General features: G+C 42.6%; 1 protein-coding gene and 1 pseudogene across 1 annotated transcript in view; one reads left to right on the plus strand and one right to left on the minus strand.

Moving 5' to 3' along the window:
• LOC132350459 (myosin-13-like) overlaps positions 1-8,755 on the minus strand; it is a 13,754-nt gene extending 4,999 nt beyond the window's left edge. The window contains exons 1-5 of the mRNA XM_059899644.1: positions 8,552-8,755; positions 3,933-4,076; positions 3,691-3,847; positions 1,838-1,865; positions 921-1,032 (exon numbers count right to left, since the gene is read on the minus strand). Coding sequence (XP_059755627.1) covers positions 921-1,032; positions 1,838-1,865; positions 3,691-3,847; positions 3,933-4,076; positions 8,552-8,755 — 645 coding nt within the window. The remainder of the gene's footprint in view (positions 1-920; positions 1,033-1,837; positions 1,866-3,690; positions 3,848-3,932; positions 4,077-8,551) is intronic.
• On the plus strand, positions 5,317-7,363 carry LOC132350278 (UBX domain-containing protein 4-like; annotated as a pseudogene).
• Positions 8,756-21,569: the final 12,814 nt, after the last annotated feature.

The following is a 21,569-nucleotide window of genomic DNA, read 5'->3' on the forward strand; positions in this document are numbered from 1 at the left end:
CCAGCTCAGGCTGGTGGCAGGTACAGTTGTGCTGAGTACCCACAGGCCCATCCCCACCCCACCCAAGGAGGCTTCAAGGTCCCATCGTAGAAGGAGTCTTAGCACAGCATCAAAGTGGCTTCTGGCCACACCAGATTCCAGGTTGGAGCCCTACCCGCTACCTCTCAATCTCCCAGAAGGCCTTTCTTCTCTGATAACATTTTATCATAAATTATGGATTTGTAAAATATAGACCTCTGTTCCTGCATGCACCAGGACCCATTTATACAGATATTCGGGTTCAGAAGTAGAAACAGACTGTGAGCAATGAAAGTGACCCATATGATAGAAACAGTGGTTCTCAAAAAAAATGTTTAAGTTGCATAAAATATTTTGTGAGAATTATTACGTAGAAATCCACTTATAGAAAGCAGAGTTTTCACCTTTCCCCCTTCCCCACATGATTGCTTGCCTTTCTGACTTCAGAGCTGTTTGGAAACTACTGTCCAGCCCAGTGGTTCTCAAAGTGTGATCCCTGGACAGGGCATGAACAATGGGAACATGACAGAAATGCAACATGCCAGGATTTTGAATGTGAGACAGGAATTTCAGTCAGAAATTCTGGGCCTGGGGACCAGCAATCCGTTGTTAACGAACCCTCCTGGTGATTCTGACGTGCACTCCAGTTTGAGAACCACTGGCCTAAACCATTCCTTCTCCAAAGGAGGATGTGGAGTTGTTCAAGGTCACTCGGCTGTTGCTGATGGAGCTGGTGCTAGAGCCCGAGTCCACAAGGTGGAGCCATTTCCTGCCTTGCCCCGTAAACACCCCCTGGGGCAGGACCTCGTGCTGTGCACAAAGCCCTGCAGACACTTGGGGCTCACCTGGGGTTTCAGTTATACTCATTCCAGCAAGCCTTCCAGGTGCAGGAAGCTGCTCACCTGCATCTTGCCCGGCCGCTGCTCCTTCCTCTTCTCCCCAGTGACCGCAATTGCTGCAAAGTGCTGGATCACACGCTTGGTGTTCACTGTCTTCCCAGCCCCGGATTCTCCGCTGTTGATTTAAAAGTAAGTGAGAGGGACTTCCCTGGTGGTCCAGTGGTAAAGAACCCGCCTTGCAATGCAAGGGACGCGGGTTCAATCCCTGGTCAGGGAAATAAGATCCCACATGCCGCGGGGCAACCGAGCCCGCACGCCATAACTACTGAGCTTGCGCACCTCAATTAGAGCCCACGTGCCACAAACTACAGAGCCCACGTGCTCTGGTGCCTGCGTGCCACAACTACAGAGCCCACGCACTCTGGAGCCTGCGTGCCACAACTAGAGAAGAGAAAACCCGCCCGCCACAACTAGAGAGAAGCCTGTACACCACAGCAAAGAGCCCACGTGCCCCAACAAAAGATCCCGAGTGCTGCAACTAAGACCCGACACACCCAAAAATAAATAAAATATAATAAAGTAAAATAAAATAAAATAAAGTGAGATACACAGACATAGAGAACAGACTTGTAATTGCCAAGGGGACCAAGGAAAGGGGGAATGGAGGACAAATGGATTGAGAGTTTGGGATGAGTAGATGCAAACTATTAGATATAGAATGCATAACCAACAAGGTCCTACTGCATTGCACAGGAAACTATATTCAATACCTTGTGATAAAACAAAATGGAAAAGAATATGAAAAGGAATATATATGTATAACTGAATCACTTTGCTGTACAGCAGACATTAATACAACATTGTAAATCAAGTATACTTCAATAAAATAATTTTTTTTAAAAAAGTAAGTGAGCTAAAGGAGAGCAGAAGGAATGGACAGCCCCTTCCAAGTCATCATGGCAACAACACAGGTTACTGACGCGATGAGGATGGACTGGTTGTCTCGATCTAGAAATGCAGAAGGAAGCAGGACAGAATAAATAAACAACATACAGGCAGGATATACAAATCAGGCAACATTGGGGGTAGACAGAGCCCATGAGTTCTAGTTCTGGCTTTGCCATTAACTAGTGGTGTGATGATTTGGGCATGTCGAATCTTCTTGGAGACAATTTGTGCAGATTTCCCAAATGCTGGATGTGTAACGTGGGCAGCATGGGAAGTGAACAGTGAGTCCCACAGTGTGGAAGTTATTCGTGTTCACAGATCTTTACCTCCTCAATAGCGCTTTCTTATCTCCCTTTTCAAAAAAGAGAGCAAGTCTCAGACTTAGAACTTGAAAGAAACCACAGCTTCTAATTAGAATTTATGGACACTGATTTGTTGTCATTGCCTTTTTCTTTCACCTTTACTTTCTACTTGTGGACAGTGACCGTGGTTTTCCATTTACAAGAGTGTTATAGGTTGAATTGTGTTCCCCCCAACAAACTAATATGTTGAGGCCCTAACTAACCCCCAGTACCTCAAAATGTGACCTTATTTGGAAATAGGGTCATTGCAGATGTAATTAGTGAAGATGAGGTCATACTGGAGTAGGTGGGCCCCTAATCCAATATGACTGGTGTCCTTATAAAAAGAGAAATTTGGAGACAGATGAGAACACAATGTGAAGATGAAAGTGCAGATCAAGGTGATGATTCTATAAGCCAAGGGATGGCAAGGATGGCCAGCAAACCACCGGAAGCTGGGAGAGTGGCCTGGACCACATTCTCCCTCTCGGCCCTCAGAGGGAACCAACCCTGCTGACACCTTGATCTCAGACTTCCAGGCTCCAGAGCTGTGACACAATGCATTTCTGTTGCTTAGGCCACCCAGTGTGTAGTACTTGGTTACGGCAGTCCTAAGAAACTAATACTAATAGTGATATTATTCTTCCTTTTTTTAAAAAATAGTTTTCCTCCAGATCAAAGGGCAGATTTGTTCGGTTCCTATTTTGTTTTTATTTTTGGCCACGCCACGTGGCATGTGGGATCTTAGTTCCCTGACCAGGTATCGAATCCGTGTCCCCTGCAGTGGAAGCACAGAGTCTTAACCATTGGACCGCCAGGGAATTCCCTATTCTTCCTTTTTGAAATGGACGGAACTTCAGTCACTATAAGGAAAGATTTTAAATATGCAGAAATGGCCAGGATTGCGAATGTGACATTGGAATGGCTGAAGTTTGGGCAACATTGTCCTGGATGACTTTTAAGCATCTTCAGATCTCAGATGCTTGCTTCTACTTCTTCTCTCTGCACCAAGTCAAATCAGGTGAAAGTGGAACAGACCGAAGTGATGTTAGGCATGACAAGGGTGACAGTATTACCACATCTCTGCTATTTCATCTGCTATTCTGGAAATTTAAGGAGGAGAAAGAGGGAGCCTGAGAAAACAGGTGAAGGGAAGTTGCTGTGCCCATTTCTCCAACTTTGCATTCCTAAGTGGCTACTAATATAGTCTCTCTTCCAAGTGTGTTCCTGTTGGGGGTTTCTTTGGAGGTGGGGGCAGCGCATCTCCTTGTGCTTCACATCCACCCCCAGAGAAGCATGTACTTAGTGTGGCTTCAGTCCCAAGCTCTGGCTTAAGAACCGTGACTGGTAATGGAAGATACTGCACCCCTGGCTTTCCATCCTGACATCCTCTGAATCTACTGAGGTCACTTTGGTCATTGCACCGTTTGGATGACCAAAGCCTGTGAAGGGCTCCAGTAATTAACTAAGAACCAGTGCAGTTAAAGGACTTGAATACTTCACTAAAACTATTTTTTAAAATATGGATTAAAGAAATTACTCACCAGTCATCATGAACTGATAGGCGTTGTCAGAGATGGAGAAGATGCAGGGCGGGGCCTCCTTGTGCTTTTTGCCTCTGTAGGCCGTCACCACCTCAGGGTTGTACACCGGCAGCCACTGGTAGGGGTTGACGGTGACACAGAAGAGGCCTGAGTAGGTCTGAGAAAATCAGAAAATTCAACCTATGGATCTTGACTTTACTAAGAGAAGGAAATGGAATAAAGAGAGGTTGAAGGGTACTCACGTAGATCATCCAGGCTGCGTAACGCTCTTTGAGGTTGTACAGCACTCCTGGCTCGTGTAGGTGGGTCATCATGGCCATGTCCTCGATCTTGTCAAATTTGGGAGGGTTCATGGGGAAGACTTGGTCACTGTTCAGAGTGAGTGTCTGGATATTGAGAGGAAAATCACATGATGAGTGGGAGAGCCGATGTGGTGACCTACCAGTGGGGTGAAAATGGTGAGATATTGTGGTGAGATTACCCCATTACCGTGGTTAACTTTATGGATCATTTCTGTGCCCAGAGATGATCTGTAAATAACTGTTCTTGATAAATCTAAGACTGGTCAAACTGTATAACCAATTCTGGTCTGATGCCCCCCAGTCAGCATGCCATTCTGTGTGCCAGAAGAGGGTTACAGGTGTGCAAAGTTATAGAGCCCTTCAGCCTCAGGGTGGCCAGGTGGAACTCAGGATGGCCAAGGCCACAGCAGCTTGCCTCTGTTTACCCCATTTGCTATGAGTGCTGCAATGAGATCAAGCTTGGAAGATTGGAAAAAACTCTTCCAGTGTATTCTGTAAATCTCCACCTCAATACCTCTGCTCATGTGGGTCCCTTTGTCTGGAATATATCTACATTGAAATTACATCTAGCAACCTTCAAAGCTCTTCTGAAGTGCCACCTATTCCATGACCTGTTTCTGCTCTCGCCTGTCTTTTCAAGGCTTCCAGAATTCCTTGCACCGCTGCCCTAATAGTTAAAACATTTGGACTTGAAGCATGGTCCATGCCTGAACAGTATTTTGAGACTATTACCTAATTTTCCCCTCTCTGTTTTCCCTCCCCTTTAAGCATACAACTGGCACTCCATTACTCAGGAAAGGTAGAAAATAGGGCATAAAAGCGAGAGAGCCTGTAAGCCTTTCTAGCGTTTGTTTTCCAAAAGCCCGAATCCTCAGAAGAGCTTTGAGGGTTTTACCGAAAAGATAAAAGGGAGGAGATTTGTTGATATAGACCAAATCTCTTGAGGAAAGGAAGCCCTTCTGCCCCACCGCCCTAAACTAGAGAGAGAGGGACATCCAAAATAGCATAAGGAAGATGGAAAAATCTGTGTGTCCTGAAGGTTCAGAAACTGGGGCGCTCCTTCCACTTCCGGGACTGCAGGGCCTGCGGTCTCCCGGGCTCCCGCACGCACCGACTTGCCAACGAGACAAAGGACAGGGGCGCGCTGCCAACGGCGACGCGTGGCGTCATGCGTCGTGGGGCGCGCCTCGGCCTGCGCGCTTGCACGCGTCCTGGGAGCCGCTGACGGGCCTGCGCGCCGGTGCGGAGCCGGAGGCGGGCCGCGGGGGCCCAAAGACGGAGAGGGAGGGTCGGCTCCGGGACCGAGGCGGCAACACGCCGAGCGAGCGCCTGTGCCCGAGGGCAGCGATGCTGTGGTTCCAGGGCGCCATTCCAGCCGCCATCGCGTCGGCCAAGAGGAGCGGCGCGGTCTTCGTGGTGTTCGTGGCAGGTGATGATGAACAGGCTACACAGATGGCTGCAAGTTGGGAAGATGAGAAAGTGACAGAAGCATCTTCCAACAGCTTTGTTGCTGTGAAAATCGATACCAAAAGTGAAGCCTGCCTACAATTTTCACAGATCTGTCCTGTAGTGTGTGTTCCATCTGGTTTCTTTATTGGAGACAGTGGAATTCCCTTGGAAGTAATAGCAGGAAGTGTTCCTGCAGATGAACTTGTTACCAGAATCCACAAAGTCCGGCAGATGCACTCGTTAAAAGGTGAAATATCAGTGGCAAATAGTGGCCAGTGAGAAAGTTCAGTCTCTACTCCATCCACCTCATTTGATCAGAACAACACTTCTGAAAACTGTCAGTCCAGAAATGTAGAGCTCTGTGAGACACCACCCACTTCTGATACAAAGTCAGATTCTGCAACAGGAGGAGAAATTTCAGGCCAGGCCACTGTGTCTCCAGAGCCTGGTGGATGTTCAAATCAGAGACCTACAGAGGAGCTCACCGTCAGAGTGGAAAGACTAACCAAAAAACTTGAAGAAAAGAGAGAAGAGAAAAGGAAAGAGGAAGAACAGAGAGAGATTAAGGAGGAAATTGAGAGGAGGAAAACTGGAAAAGAAATGTTGGATTATAAAAGAAAGCAAGAAGAAGAATTAACAAAAAGTGTGTTAGAGGAAAGGAACAGAGAAAAGGCAGAAGATAGGGCAGCTCGAGAGCGTATAAAACAGAAGATTGCACTGGACCGTGCAGAGAGAGCTGCTCGTTTTGCAAAGACACAGGAAGAAGTAGAAGCTGCTAAAGCTGCAGCCCTGCTGGCCAAACAGGCAGAAATGGAAGTCAAGAGAGACTCTTCCGCAACAGAAGGAAGCAGTGTTGCGAGAATTCAATTCCGTCTTCCTGATGGTTCTTCCTTCACAAGTCAGTTCCCTTCTGATGCTCCTCTAGAAGCAGCAAGGCAGTTTGCTGCACAGACTGTTGGCAACACTTACAGTAATTTTTCATTAGCGACAATGTTTCCCAGGAGGGAATTTACCAAAGAAGATTATAAAAAGAAATTACTGGATTTGGAACTTGCCCCAAGTGCTTCAGTGGTACTGTTGCCAGCAGGAAGACCAACTACATCCATGGTACATTCTTCCAGTGGCGACTTTTGGACATTCTTGGGGACAGTACTTTACCCATTCCTTGCCATCTGGAGATTGATTAGCAACTTCTTATTTAGTAATCCTCCTCCTGCACAGACCTCGGTGAGAGCAGCATCATTGGAATCCTCAAACCTTGCATCCTCTAGCAACTCAGAAAAAAGGGAACCAGTCAGAAAAAGAGTGCTGGAGAAACGGGGGGAAGACTTTAAAAAGGAGGGCAAGATATATAGATTGAGGACTCAAGACGATGGTGAAGATGAAAACAACACTTGGAATGGAAATTCTACTCAACAGATGCAGTGTGACAAGGACAATATGTGCAGTAATCATTGTTTCTCTTATGATTTAAGTCAACTAAAACTCTACTGGAGAAGTGGGACTGCTTTATGTTTTCCAACTCATCTACAAAGTGTCTCTTTATTCCTGCTTAGTGGGTTAAAGTTGTTTAACCTCAGATAAGTCAAGAGATAAAATAACTGGCTGCTAGGTCCTTGTATATGGTAAGCAACTGCTAGAAGCCTAAAATAGCAAAAGGTCTGCGACAGCCTCCCTTTATCAGCTTTCTTGTTTAGTATTTCATATGCCCATTAGCCCTGTGCTCTCAGATGATATGTTTTGTTTAGGGCTGTTTTGCTCCAGAACTCCTCAGCCCACACAAAGTAACTGGTGTGTCACTGAATAATTTGATCTTGAGTCAGAGCGTTTTAACTAGCCAATCAGATGATAATTTGGGTTTAACTTTTCTCTTCTTGCTCATCAGCTGCAAGCAAAATCTTGTAGTTTTTAATCTTACTTAAACACTGGATAAAAAAATCTTTTCCAAAAAAAAAAAAAAATAAAGAAACTGGGGCTTGTTTCTTAGCAATCCTTCAGGGGGGGCAGTGACACCCCATGTGGTATTACTGAAAATGTGGCATGGCTCTGGGGAGGGGACCCCAATAGTAACTCCAGAAAATTTATTTCCAGCCCTGTGAAAAGAGGCTGACACCAGAGGTTAAGTTTAATAATAACAATCATCATCATCATCATCGTCATCATCATCTGTCTTGTATGCTTGAATTTGTGAACTGCGATTCATACCTACCATGTACTCTTTTTTTAAAAAATTATTTTATTTATTTATTTTTGGCTGCGTTGGGTCTTCCTTACTGCACACGGGCTTTTCTCTAGTTGTGGCGTGTGGGGGCTACTCTTCGTTGCGGTGCACGGTCTTCTCATTGTGATGGCTTCTCTTGTTGCAGAGCACAGGCTCTAGGCACACGGGCTTCAGTAGTTGTGGCGCACGGGCTGAGTAGTTGTGGCTCGCGGGCTCTAGAGTGCAGGCTCAGTAGTTGTGGCGCACGGGCTTAGTTGCTCCGCGGCATGTGGGATCTTCTGGGACCGGGGATTGACCCCGTGTCCCCTGCATCGGCAGGCGGATTCTTAACCTCTGTGCCACCAGGGAAGTCCCCATACCCACAGTGTACTCTTGATTCCTACACTAGATGATAAACTTTGGGGAAGCGGGACTGAGATTTGCTCATATTTGCAGAGTGATAGACACTGTGACCTAGACATGGTGCGTGTCCAGTAAGGATTGAATTGAATGGTGCTCTGTAATTCTCTGCATTAAATTAGGCATTGCCTCTGGAGCTCCCTCTGTAAGTCACTCTGCAGCCTAGAGAGTTCTATTTGGTATATTCGCCCATCCAGCAGCAATCTGTATCAATCTCTCCCTTAAACAGTCCAAACTCTTCCACCACCACCTTCCCCTTTCTCCAAAGCAAACATCATAAAAACTCTCAAAGCCCAAGTCCTTGAAGGAAAGAGCCAGAGGAAAGGTACGTGCCATGGCAGTTTTTACCTGCGACTTCACTCAGAGTAGATCAATGTGAGTCTTGTTCTATCTTCAGATTCCTATGGGCCAGCATGCAATTTCTACTATTCTACTCCAAAGGCAAAGGGGGATGCCCATGTTAGCAAGGACATCTGAGATCAACACTTACCCGGTTGTCGAGGGTCTCGACTGTGACTTTGTCATTTTCCTTGCTCTGGATCATACCTTTCACATAAAATTCCTTATCATCCACTGCAAAGCAAGCTTTCTTAGAATCAAATGGGCGATTTGGAGCCTCGATTCTCTCCTTCTCTGATTTCCACAGGTAGGGAGCTGCTTCTCCAAAAATGGCCATCTCTGCATCAGAGCTCATGACTGCAGGGGCTGGGAAGACCAGGGCTGCTGAATCTGGAGCTTTGGGGAGCTCCATCCTGTTATTTCCATTCAGACAGGGGGCCAGATTCAAAAGTTCCTGGGATTAACCTACGTTCTGAGGAATCCAGGACCTGGTATAGGGGCCTAGAGTGGGCAAGTGGGGGTGAGCTAAAGGAGATATTTTACTCCAAGAAAAAAGTTTGAGGGGACATCTCTTAGTCCAGCTCCAGGTGTGGAAGTCTAAACCAATTAGAGGAAGACAAGCTGAGCCTAATAAAGGAGGCCTCAGAAAATACTTCCTTAATTACACGTCACATTTGAGCCTCATGATCTCGGTGTCATTCCCAAATCTTAAGGGTGTCTGAAAAGAATTACTGGAATGTTGATAATTCCTAGTAGAAAGTTCAGATAGCCCAGTGAAAAGTAATGACTTGAACATAAAGTACTGCCACACTTGTTTAGCCAATTACAGGCAACAAGGTGATAGGAGACATTATGGCCTAGTGCAATGGTTCCAAACTTTAATATGCACCAGAATTACCTGGACAGCTTGTTAAAACACAGATTTCTGGGCCTCACCCCCAGAGCTTCTGATTCAGTAGGTATGGGATGGGGCCTGAGAATATGCATTTCTAGCAAGTTCTTAGGCAATGCTCGTGGTGCATTCATCAGCTGATGGTGAATTCATCATTGTGGTCCAGGGACCACACTCTGAGAACTGCTGGTGTAGGGCCTTCTGACTCCAAGAGTGGTCCTTGAACACGTTGCATCAGCATCACCGAGGAGTTGTTAGACATTCAGAATCTCAGAACCACCCCGCATTACAAAACCAGAATCTGCACTTTAACAAGATCTCCAGGTGATTTCTAGGCATAGTAGAGTTGAGAAGTACTGGGCTTAAGGCAGGGGTCTCCAAACTTTAGTTATGTGTAGCAGTGTCGGGGTGTGACAAACAGTGTTTAATTAAATACCTGCTTTAGAACTCACTGCTTAGCGTGTGTGTGTGTGTGCATGTACGTGTATGGTGTGTTTATGTATCTTTCTGCCTCTCTCTCTCTGTCCACCCTCCCGCTCATCCCTCCTGTCACTTCTTTCCAAACAATCCCCTTTCACAGACCTTCTCTTTATGTGTTTTCCTTGCTTAGAAGCTAGACAAATTTGGCTTAAAGTCCCGGCACCGAACTTGGTCAAACGACTTAACTTCTTTGGGCCACTAATTTCACTTAAAATGAAGAAGCAAGCTAGCTCATTTCTAAGGCCCCTGCAGGTTGTGTGACTTTTCTGGTTCCTTTTCCTCATCTGCATTTGCTTTTCCTGTTCCCTCTGGACCTCTTCCCGTATCCTTCCTGACCCTCTACTTCTTTTCCCCACAACTCTTCCCCTTCTCCCTTTCTTTCTCTGCTTTTTCTTTTCCATACATTCTTCTGTAAGTGGCCATAAAATGGAGTTCAATTACACACATGTATCCCCATATCTCTCTTAAGAAATAGGTCATATGTTTTGAATAAAGCCTTTTATGTTTCCTATTAAAAGTGGGAAAATTGAACATTTTATGGTTGTCTCTTGGAACTTCCCCCGCCCTCAATCTTACACTTTATGAAATTACTCTTCGTTGGTAACTGTTGTTTCAATATCCCTCCTTGAGATTCTGGGGGAATCTAGTCCTACAGAAAGAGGAGCAACTGCGACCCTCTGGATCTTATTCAGGATAAGTTGCATTTCGATTTTACTTTGGCCAGAGGCTCTGCTGAACCATCTGTGTGCTCGTGGTTAAGTTTTCATAGTTAAGAGATTGGAACTCAATATAGCACCACAAAGAGGACCTCTGGCTTGCAGGCTTCATGCGGTTTAAATTTTCTCAGTTACTGCCTGGTGGAGAGGAAGAATTCATCCATATTGTTTCCTCATCTGTGAAGATAGTCCCTACTTTTGTGGCTTAAGTGAGTTTTACGACAGCAGCAGTTCTCAAGCTTTGTTTCCTCAGAACCCCTTCACACTCTTAAAAACCATTGAGAACCCAGTGAGTTTGGTTTATGCAGGTCATATCTACCAATATTTATGGTATTAGAAGTCAAAATTGAGAAAATCTAATTCATTTAAAGTTCCTATCAAATTCATTGCATGTTAACATTAATGACATATTTTTATGAAAATGACTATATTTTCCAAAACAAAAAAATTAGTGGCAAGAGTACCGTTGTTTTTCATTTTTGCAACTCACTTTAATGTCTGCTGAGTAGAAGATGGATGGGTTTTCATGCTTGCTTCTGTATTCTGTCTGTTGCTGTATGGTTTTTTGGTTTTTTGTTTTTTGTTTTTTGGTTAAAGTAGATATAGAAAATCTTTCACAGATATATAATTTGGAAAAGGAAAGAGTATTTTAATTGCCCTTTCACATAATTGTGGAAATTCTTTTTAGATACTATACCAAAACTTGACACGTGGTAGTTTCTGTGGTAGTTCCTTAAAGGCTAGTTGCAATGTGGAATCTGAAACCATATCAACAAACATTATGATCTGTTGGTCTGTGTTGAACTTTGAATGAAACTTTTACCCATGTGTAAACATCATACATTGATCATTTGGAAAATATTGTTCACTGAATTATACAGAACTTCCAAATATTGGCACGTTTCATTATACAGTATAAAAAATCGCAATCATTAATATCAATACTGATCTCATTAGAAAATTCAAATATTAGGACGTTGTCAAGCTAATGATAGTAGACACAAGTCTTCCAAAGTTTTAATTTTTGCTTGAAAACTCAACTATATCATTAGTAAAAAATACTGTCAATAGTTTTCCTTGAAAGGATAAACACACTTCACTGCTTTTTGAGAAACTGTGTGCCAGATATACAAGTCTGAGAAACAATAGTTTGTCCTCTAGTCATTCTTTCAAGTAAAAATGGTGCTTCATGAATCAAGTGGCTGGTTCATCTTGCAACTCAGACAACTGCACATGTGTTTTTCCTTGAGACAAATGTCAAAGTCCAGTGTGCAAAAGGAGTGCTTTTCATGAACTTCCTGTTTGATCATGTAGAATATTATAAAGATGTGGATACATTTGACATGTAGTCAAATTAATACTTTCCATTGTTGCAAATTTTAGGTCATTTTTCAATGAAGCTGGCTTTTAAAAAAATTATTTATTTATTTACATTTATTTTTGGCTGCGTTGGGTCTTTGTTGCTGCGTGCAGGCTTTGTCTAGTTGTGGCGAGCGCTACTCTTCGTTGCGGAGCGCGGGCTTCTAATTGTGGTGGCTTCTCTTGTTGCGGAGCATGGGCTCTAGGCATGCGGGCTTCGGTAGTTGTGGCACACGGGCTCAGTGGTTGTGGCTCACGGGCTTAGTTGCTCCGCAGCATGTGGGATCTTCCCGGACCAGGGCTCGAACCCGTGTCCCCTGCATTGGCAGGCGGATTCTTAGCCACTGTGCCACCAGGGAAATCCTGAAGCTGGCTTTTTAAATTAAAAAAAATTCTTTTTCACTGTCAGTGTATGGCTGTGAAGAATACTATGACTATTAGTACAGCTTGGTGCCATGTCTTGATTTGTAATAAAGTGTCAGATCGTCTATCCATCCTTGCTTTTGCATCATTAAGTCAAACAGTGAAGAAAGCACATGGCATCTGGGTATTATAAAAATTGTTTTGACCTCATGTACCTCTTGAAAAGTTCTTAGGAATCTCCAAGGATCCATGGGCCACAGTTTGAGAATGGTTGCACTATAGTGTGAGGGAATCTCATCAGGCTGCAAGTGTATGATCTGATGTCATTTAGCTTGACTTAGTGTTCAGCCTGCTACCCAAAGTGTTGAAAGTTGATCCACATCAAAATCATCTGCAACAGAATCTCTGTGGTTGGGACTGAGGAAACTGAATTGTTCTCAAGGGCCTCAAACACAGTGATGTTTGGGAGCATTATTTTGCTTTTATAAAGCCACTCTTTCCAAAACCATGGCATAGTCCCAATGGTCCAATACAAAATGATTTTAGGCAACTCTTTCTTAATTTTAATAGTTATATTAAAGTCTATTACCTTATTTTAGCAAAATGTAAGATGCCATCGATTGTAAGATAACCTATTTTGTGTCCCACTAATAAAGGAAAACACCCTGCTAATTACAGTACTCCTTTCATTGATTATAAGATGCATCCCAAGTTTAGAGATAATATTTTGTGAAAATGTGAAGAAAGTTAGAATAAAATAGAATAATATGTGCTAACGACTTAGAGACAGTGAAATATCTGTTTATAGTAGTGATATAAAGCAGTGTTTCTCAAACTTTGGTGGGCATAGGAATCCAACTGGGAATCTTGTTGAAATAGATATTCTGATTCAGCAGAGCTGGAGTAGAGTTTGAGATTTTGAATATCTAAATGTCTCAGCTGATGCTGAGATAGACGGTCCAGACTTTCATAGCAAGCATATAGGGTAACTTTGAGAAACACATCTAAGAAGAAAAAGGAATCAAGGTAAATCAAAATATTAAGTGAATTAGCAGTACTGGTCTTAAATGGGTATTGCAAAATTTGTGATAGTAGTATAAGATTGAAGTCTGAAGTTGGGGAAAGACTACAATGACTCATGGCCAAACTATACCTTTAGGTCTCTTAGAAAAACAAGACTTTCCGTCTGGGATTCAAGTCACTGCGTGTGTTGAGGTGAAGATTTTTCTTCTTCCACCCACAGCTCTAACCATGACTCAGAATCCAGTATCTCCTACTTTTACTGCCTAGATGATGCATGAGTTGTCTCAGCGATATTCTTGCAAATGTGTTGTCCAGCCTACTCAAATGCCTTCAAGATGACTTTTTTCCCTTTGGAAAATTTTGGAAAATCATTTGGGGTAGTTTCTGCAGGCCAAAGATACTTCTTGCTTTAAACTGAAATCTGGCTCTCTGTGACTTCAGGATGTTTGATCCTCCTTTCGGCTCTTGGTAACAACAGAAAGAGTTCAAACCTTCTCCCCACAAGACAACTCTTCACCCATTTGATGGCTGCTCTGGGTTCCCCTTAGCTTTTTTTTTTTTTTTTTTTTTTAATGTGGACCATTTTTCAAGTCTTTATTGAATTTGTTACAGTATTGCTTCTGTTTTATGTTTTGGTTTTTTGGCTGCAAGGCATATAGGATCTTAGCTCCCCGACCAGGGATTGAGCCTGGAAGGCGAAGTCTTAACCACTGGACCTCCAGGGAAGTCCCTCCTTAGCTTTTTCTTTTCCAGGCTAAGTAGCCCCAGTGCTGTCTTCATCTGTTTCTTCTGTGATGTGCTTCTGCATCTCCTTTACCATCACAGTGAGCTCACGCCTGTTAATCTCTTAAGTGTGACATCCAGACCACATGTTGTCCTCCATCAGCATGTGCCCTCACCTCTCCTGACCTAGGTGTCATGCCCGAGGTGGTGACTGCCCTCTGGCAGCCTCCTCACACCGATGGCTCACCACTCACTGTCAAGCAAAGCCCCTCAACGCACGCTGTGTGCGTCCGGTTGCTAAGTCAGATCTTGTCCCCATATTTATACAACTGTACTCTGGGACCCAGAGCTAAAACCATGTATTCTTGGCTGATAAAACTTTCCCTTGTTAGGTCTCATCCAACTCTCTTGGCATGACTCATGGTGTCCCTGGAAACTCTACCCCCAGAAAGTCCCCTAATTATCTGCTTCTTGGTTTTGAGAGCTTGACCTGCTTCCAGCCCTACACAGCTGTGTCCCTCCAACCATCCCCTCTGTTCCTGTCTTTAGGGGTCTTCCAATGGGGATGGCCATCCCAGTCTCCCTGACCTCCAGCACCACCTTCTGAGTGCTCCCCAACCCCTCTTACTGCTGTCAGTGCACAATGACACTGCTCTCAACTTTCAGCCCTCTCCTGGGAACTTCTCAGCTACTGCATCTTGTCAGCAATGGTGTGGTCATGACTTAATTATACTTTGGTTTCCTTAGTACTAATTCATCTAGAATTACTTCCAATAAACACAAATCTTGAGGTGGGGGAGTAATTTTTTTTAATTACTACAGTGGACATAGGTTTGAATCCATTTCTCCTTATTCTCTCAGCATCATTTGTGAGTAAAGACACAGCTGAGGGGATTCACAGGTGCGGCCTCTGCTCAAAAAACAGCAAAGTTAGACTTGTGTGAAGACTGAATCTTGAGCCTACGAACATCATGTTTGGGGCCAACCTAAGTATATTGACCTGGAGCTTGTGTGTCAAAGTTCTGCAGTGTGTTTTATTCCTGTTAGTGTGATGAGCAAATTTGGGAAGCCCTGCTTCCTTAGCTGCATATTTTGTAATCTGCCTTTAGAAATACTTAAGTAATGGATTTTAATGTCATCAGTTTCAGATTCCTATGAGTGTGGCAAGAATGAGAATGTGTAAAACACTGTTTGCGAATTTCAATTATTGTATTCCCAATCAAGATGAAAGTGACTCTTACCTTCTTGGTTTCCAAAGCAATGGTTAGTGTCCTTCAGGAATGAAGTGGCTTATGAGAGAGTGATTCCGGAAATCAAAACTAAACAAAACAAAGAACAAATGAACTATGAAGAGTTTAAATAAATCTAGAAATTGTACTTTTCTAAGTTTAGCTACATTTAAATAGTACACAGTGGATGGTGTGGGATGGAAATACATTTTCCATTTTTCCCTTCGGTTAAGTCATCACTCTTTAAATAATTGGGTAATTACAGCACTGATTAACAATTTTTTTGAGTATCTTATGTGTGTGCAAAGTACCATGTCAGCTCCATAAGGGGGTATAAAAAAGGATAAAGACAGTCTCTACCCTAAAGGAATGCAAAATTTAGGAACAGTTAAGAGAAATGCTCAAATAAATCTTTGAACAAGGAAGAATAATACAAATTCTGTAAGCGTCTAAATGAAGCGTTATGGGGACTTAGAGAGATGATGCTTCCGGCTGAGGGTAGGGGGCCGTGAGGGGTCAAAAAAGAAAGGAGGGAGGGAGGGGAATGATCCGGATTGTAACTTGGATGCTTTTAGACCAGAAGTTGAATTCTTTGGCAATGAGAGAAAAGTTGTGAATTATGGGCAAGACTTCTTTAAGAGGTCTAGGAAGGGCACTCTCTTAAATATCCTATATTCTCTTGGAGAAGATGAAGGTAGGGTAGCTGATAACTTATTTGGGACTAAGGAATCTCAGTCCAGAAGTTGATAACCTACATGAAGATCTCAGGATACCATAAGAGTCTGAATAATTTTCAATATCAAATTTAACTTAAACTTCCCATTTACCACACAGTACTTTTATGGAACCTGGGGAACATGTCGTGAAATACCATTTAGGCAGGAAGAGACATTTCAACGCTTGCTTTCCTACTTTGGTCGCGTACTCTTGGTCTCTACCTTTTATGAGTCTCTAATAATCTCCAGCTATATCCTAAAATTCTCACAACTTTCTCAGGAAAAGATTAAATGATTAAGTATCATATTCTGAATCCTTGGTTCAAACGAAATCACACTTGGAGGCAGAACCTCGGTTTTCTAATGCCAGCTCTGTAAAGTAGCTGTTGTAATTTCCTTGAGCTTTGGTTTCCTTCTGTAAATGAGACAGATGGACCAGAAAATCCCCAAGGTTTCTCTTAACCCTGTGACTGTATGACAGAAGGTATTCTGGTGAAGATGGTGTCCAGAAATCGAAGCATCGCAAGCTCCTAGAGCTACAGAATCCCTCTGAGGGATGCTCCTGCAGTGTCAGACACGACCCAGCCCGAAGTCCACAAGGCGTGCCATGAATGAACAGTCTGGACACTGGTCATTAATAAGCAAACTAGGATGCATTCTGAGATGGACAAAATGCATGGGAGAATTTCTTCCCGCAATCATCTCCCAGAAATCCTGACATAAGAAAAAAATTTACATAACCAACCACAAAAATTTCAAATAATACTTCAAGGCAATCACAGAAGAGATATCACAAATTAGCATGTTTATTTGTTAACTGCAATTATAATACTGACCTAAACAATTAGAGGGGTAAGTACGTATTATATTCAGCTTTATATCCTGCAGGTTAGTTTTTTTTTTTTTGGTGTCATAATTGCTTATATTCTTGTCTTTTTACTCTTTGTAGAAGCTTCTTGAAAGGCCTCGCCATCTTGTCTCCCATATTGCCCTTAACACAGTTCCTTACGCTTAGTAGGCCCTCAGCAAAGGCTGCTGTGTTGCCTTCTCTCCTCTCCAGGTAACCTGATCAGGTATAATCACAGCTACATGGAGCAAAAAAGCGGGCACTTGTGAGCACTTACCTTGCGGTGCTGTGGTCGAAGCAGTTTCGAAAGTGTGGCCCCCCAGCTCCCTTTATACTCCCAAATGCGCAAGCCCAGCACTCTAACGTGGCTGTATTGGGGGATCACCATTTACTCCTTAGATGTAAATGCATCGTAGCCCTGATCTTTCACTCTTCTTAAGTTACTTGGATAAATGACCAGCGGAGGCTGTATAATGCCAAGTCAGCTGCGTAGGGATTTTGACGTTGGACACAGATCTTTGAGACTTAGAGAGTTCTAGAGGCTGAGCAGAACTGGGGCAGAGTGTGCTAAGAAGGTCAGTGAAGGGCAGAGCCACAGGGTGAATTGTCAAGCGATGGATGATCAATAGCATGGATACTAAGTACGTCTCCTTTACCCAGCATCGTAAACATGAGGTGGTGTGCACCTCTCCTCAGAAATCTCCGGAAAACATAAGATTGGCCATTTAACACATCCATTCTTTTTTTTTTAAACATTATTTTTTAATTGAAGTATATTTGATTTACAATGTTGTGTTAGTTTCAGGTGTACAGCAAAGAGATTCATGTGTATATATATATATATATATATATATATATATATATATACACACACACACACACACACACACACACACATATATCTATATATTCTTTTTCAGATTCATTTCCCTTATAGGTTATTACAAAATACTGAGTATAGTTCCCTGTGCTATACAGTAGGTCCTTGTTGTTTTTCTATTTTATATATAGTAGTGTGTATGTGTTAATCCCAAACTCCTAATTTATCCCCCACCTCCCTTTCCCCTTAGGTAACCATAAATTTGTTTTCTATATGTGTAGGTCTACTTCTGTTTTGTAAATAAGTTCATGTGTATCATTTTTTTTTTTTTAGATTCCACATATAAGCGATATCGTATATATGTCTTTGTCTGGCTTACTTAGTGTGATAATCTCTAGGTCCATCTAACCCATCTATTCTTAGCCATTAATTTATTTTGTTAAAAAATCCATTGTAGATGGAAAACTTTCTAAAATGTATTATATATTATCTTGATTTATTTAATCTAGTATCTTGAATAGACTTCAACTTTTCCTTGATCATTCAGGGGCCTGGGAGGTGATGTAATAAAGTCGTCAGGGATATTATAGTTTCTTCGCGGATTTTACCCTGCACTAATTGTTCCTAGGTTGCAATGAATTTTTGTGTCACCTTTCTAGTTTTTATATCTACACCTTCACGGCAAGGTACTCAGCTGTATTCTGTCTGTGGTTAGTGTGTTTGCCTCTGTGAGCCCAATCTTCCTTTTTCTAATCTGCTATAGAATGGGAAACAGATGAGCAAGCTAAAGGAAAAAACAAACAAACAAAAGGAGTCATAAGTTCCATGGGAAGTTCTAGAAGTCCTAATGGAAATACATGGTGTTTGTGACAACTCTTATGGTTGCTCGGGGTTGTTTTTTGGCTGAAACAGAAGTAATGTTTGACTATGTAGGAATTACCATACATTTTAGAAGTTAGAGCCATTTACAGCAATACAGCCTGACTTGTTTATGTTGTATATGATCAATGTGTACTGAATTATACTCAATATTTTGTAATAACCTATAATGGAATATAATCTGAAAACAATAAAACTGAGTCACTTTTCCGTACACCTGAAACTAACACAATACTGTAAATCAACTATACTTCAATTCAAAAGAAAAAAAGATTCTCTAGTCTTCCAGTGGGTAGTCTCATATAGGTGAGGCATTTCCAAGGACAGTTTGCATTAGTCAAAATGAAATTGTGGACAAAGGAGAAACAGATAGGAATAGGACTCCCACGTAGCATTTTCCAAAGTAGATTTGACAGAATGCTGATTCTGAGAGAAACTGTGAAATAAAAGGTCCCGTGGCTAAATGAGTTCAGGAAATGTGACCAACTCTATTCCCTGTTGTTGGAGATTCACCATAAATACTAGCATGTTAAGGGGCCTGAGAAGCCTTTCAGTAAAAAAATATGAAGAAATTTTTGTACCTGGTGATCTGATGTTGGAACACCATCTTACTCCCTGCTTGAGAAAACAAGAGGAGAAAGCTGAAGGCTGCAATCCACAGAGAACTTGTCTCATTCTTAGTACCATTTGGCCCAGGAGAAAGCAACAGAAAGTGATCAGGCATAAACACAGCTGCTTTTATCCAAGGGACAGTCTTTTGTATGTAACAGATGCTCAGTAGATTTTGTTCCTGTGTATAAATGAATAAGGACGATTCATGGGGAATCTGTGTTGAAAGAGGGCTGAAGTGATAAGGCAGAAAAGAATGGAATCAGACTCAGTCTCACTTAATAGTAATAGTTTATATTTATTAAGAACTCACTACGTGTCAGGCTTTATCCATATTGGCTCACTTAAGCATCATAATAGTTTTGTGGGGTAGATGCTAACATCATTCCCATTTTATGGCTGAAGAAATTTGGGCCACTGAGAGTTTAAATAAACTGCCTAAGGCCACACAACTAGTAAGTGGCAGAAATGGGATTCAAATCCTCTCTGGCTCTAGAGCCAATGCCTATAAACTTTCACTTTTGCAAGCTCATCACTTTTGAGTGCTGGCAATGGGGAAAGGAGATATGAAATAGGGACATTGCTCCAAAGGAGGTGATAATGGACATGGGAAGAGAGTACATAGACACGAAAAGACAAATTACTTTTCCGAGGTTAAGTGCCAAGATGAGTGAGATGCACAGTGGACTAGATGTATGGACAAGGTATTTAAAACCCGTAAGGTATGTTGTGTACGTAAAATATTCTCAGAATTGTTATTAATGATAATGATACTGCTTTGGAGGAGATATCTGAAGGGGATGGTGACTGTGGAGATAATAATAATAATAAAATAATAATAATAATGCTTTTTGTAGTTCTTTCCAGTTTACATAGCACTTTTGTATATTTTATTATGTTTATTTTTCTTTGCTAGCCTTAGGGGGTTATACTGTTTATATTCTTATTATTCCCATTGTCCATATGGGGAACTGAGGCCTAAGGGAGTTAAGTGATTGACCAAAAGGCCCCACAGCTAGTAGGCAATGGAGCCAGAATTGGAATTCCAGGTTGCTGATTCCAAAGCCTCGCCTTTTCCTCTATCCTCTACTCTCTCTTAAAGGAGGCAGATTTTAAGAGTACAGGGAGGAGGTTCCAGGCTTAGGGAACGTAGGGATTGTGGTTAGAAACAAGACTTCCCAGGGTGTGTTTCAGGAAGGTGGAATGGGCAAGCCTGGATGGAAGGGTTGGGGGTAACACGGAGGTGAGGCTGGAGAAGTGGGCTGGGCTTGTCTGTGATGGGCTCCCAATGCCCATGGAAGGAGTCAGGACATTATTCTGAGATCATTGGGGAAGCTTTCAAGGTTTTAAGCAGAAAAGTGAACGTGTGTGTGTGTGTGTGTGTGTGTAGACACACACATATATCTGAAGATTAGTATAGAACTGATGGTAGGATATAATGGAGAGGGAGAACCTGAGGTCCTAGAACCACTTAGCAACTATTTAGAAAATCTTGGTGTACAACTTGCCAAGATGATTATACAGGCTCTGATATGATTTATGGGAGTAGGTGGGCAGTTAGAATTAACCCCTGGATGACCCTATAAATTCAAATTCTCCATAGCACCAGAGGGCTGGCTTTCCCAGTGATTGTCCCCTGGTATCTCCGGGTCCATCCCGTAGGTTCAAGAAGAGTATTGTGTGGGCTTGAAGTTGTCTGCCTCACTGTCCCTTTTAGGCCTGGCAAAAAGAGAACCTCAGGAGGTGAAAGGAATATGTTTCTCTCATTTAAGACCTCTCTGAGCTCTAGACTTATTATTATTATTTTTAACATTTATTTATTTATTTAGGCTGCTCCAGGTCTTAGTTGCGGCATGTGAGATCCTCTTTGTGGCATGCGGGATCTTTAGTTGTGGCATGCACGTGGGATCTAGCTCCCCGACCAGGGATCGAACCCGGGCCCCCTGCATTGGGAGCGCGGAGTCTTACCCACTGGACCACTGGGAAGTCCTCTAGACTTATTTTTCGAGGCCCTATCCCACATTAATATATTACAATCCTCTCAACATAATATTAAACATGCAAGTAATATCTATTTGCATTGAATATAAAAATAATCATGGTGTAAAATGAAGAGGGCCTTAATTAAGCAGTACAGAAATGAGATGTAAAAGGAAAGAGAAAACCCAAGGGATACCCTGAAGGCAGGATCCACAAGACTTTGATGATGCCGAGTTTGAGGAGGAAAAATGAATCAGAGGATCCTACCTTTCATCCAGCCCTCATTGCAGCCTAGAAATCTAGGGGCATGATACCTGCCCAGGAGAAATAGTGAAGGGGGGAAATAGGAATTTCGATTTTGGACAGATTGAGATTGAGATGATGGTGATATCCAGCTAAGTAGGTAGAGATAAGGATTCAAAGTTTACATACAGGAGACATTAAGACTGAAGATGTAGGTCTGTGAGTATGGGGGTGTCACCTGTATGCAGTTGATAGTTGAACTTATTAAGGAAGCTGGGTTCTCAGAGAAA

Source organism: Balaenoptera ricei, chromosome 16 (genome assembly GCF_028023285.1).
Source record: "Balaenoptera ricei isolate mBalRic1 chromosome 16, mBalRic1.hap2, whole genome shotgun sequence".
Lineage (NCBI taxonomy): Eukaryota > Metazoa > Chordata > Mammalia > Artiodactyla > Balaenopteridae > Balaenoptera > Balaenoptera ricei.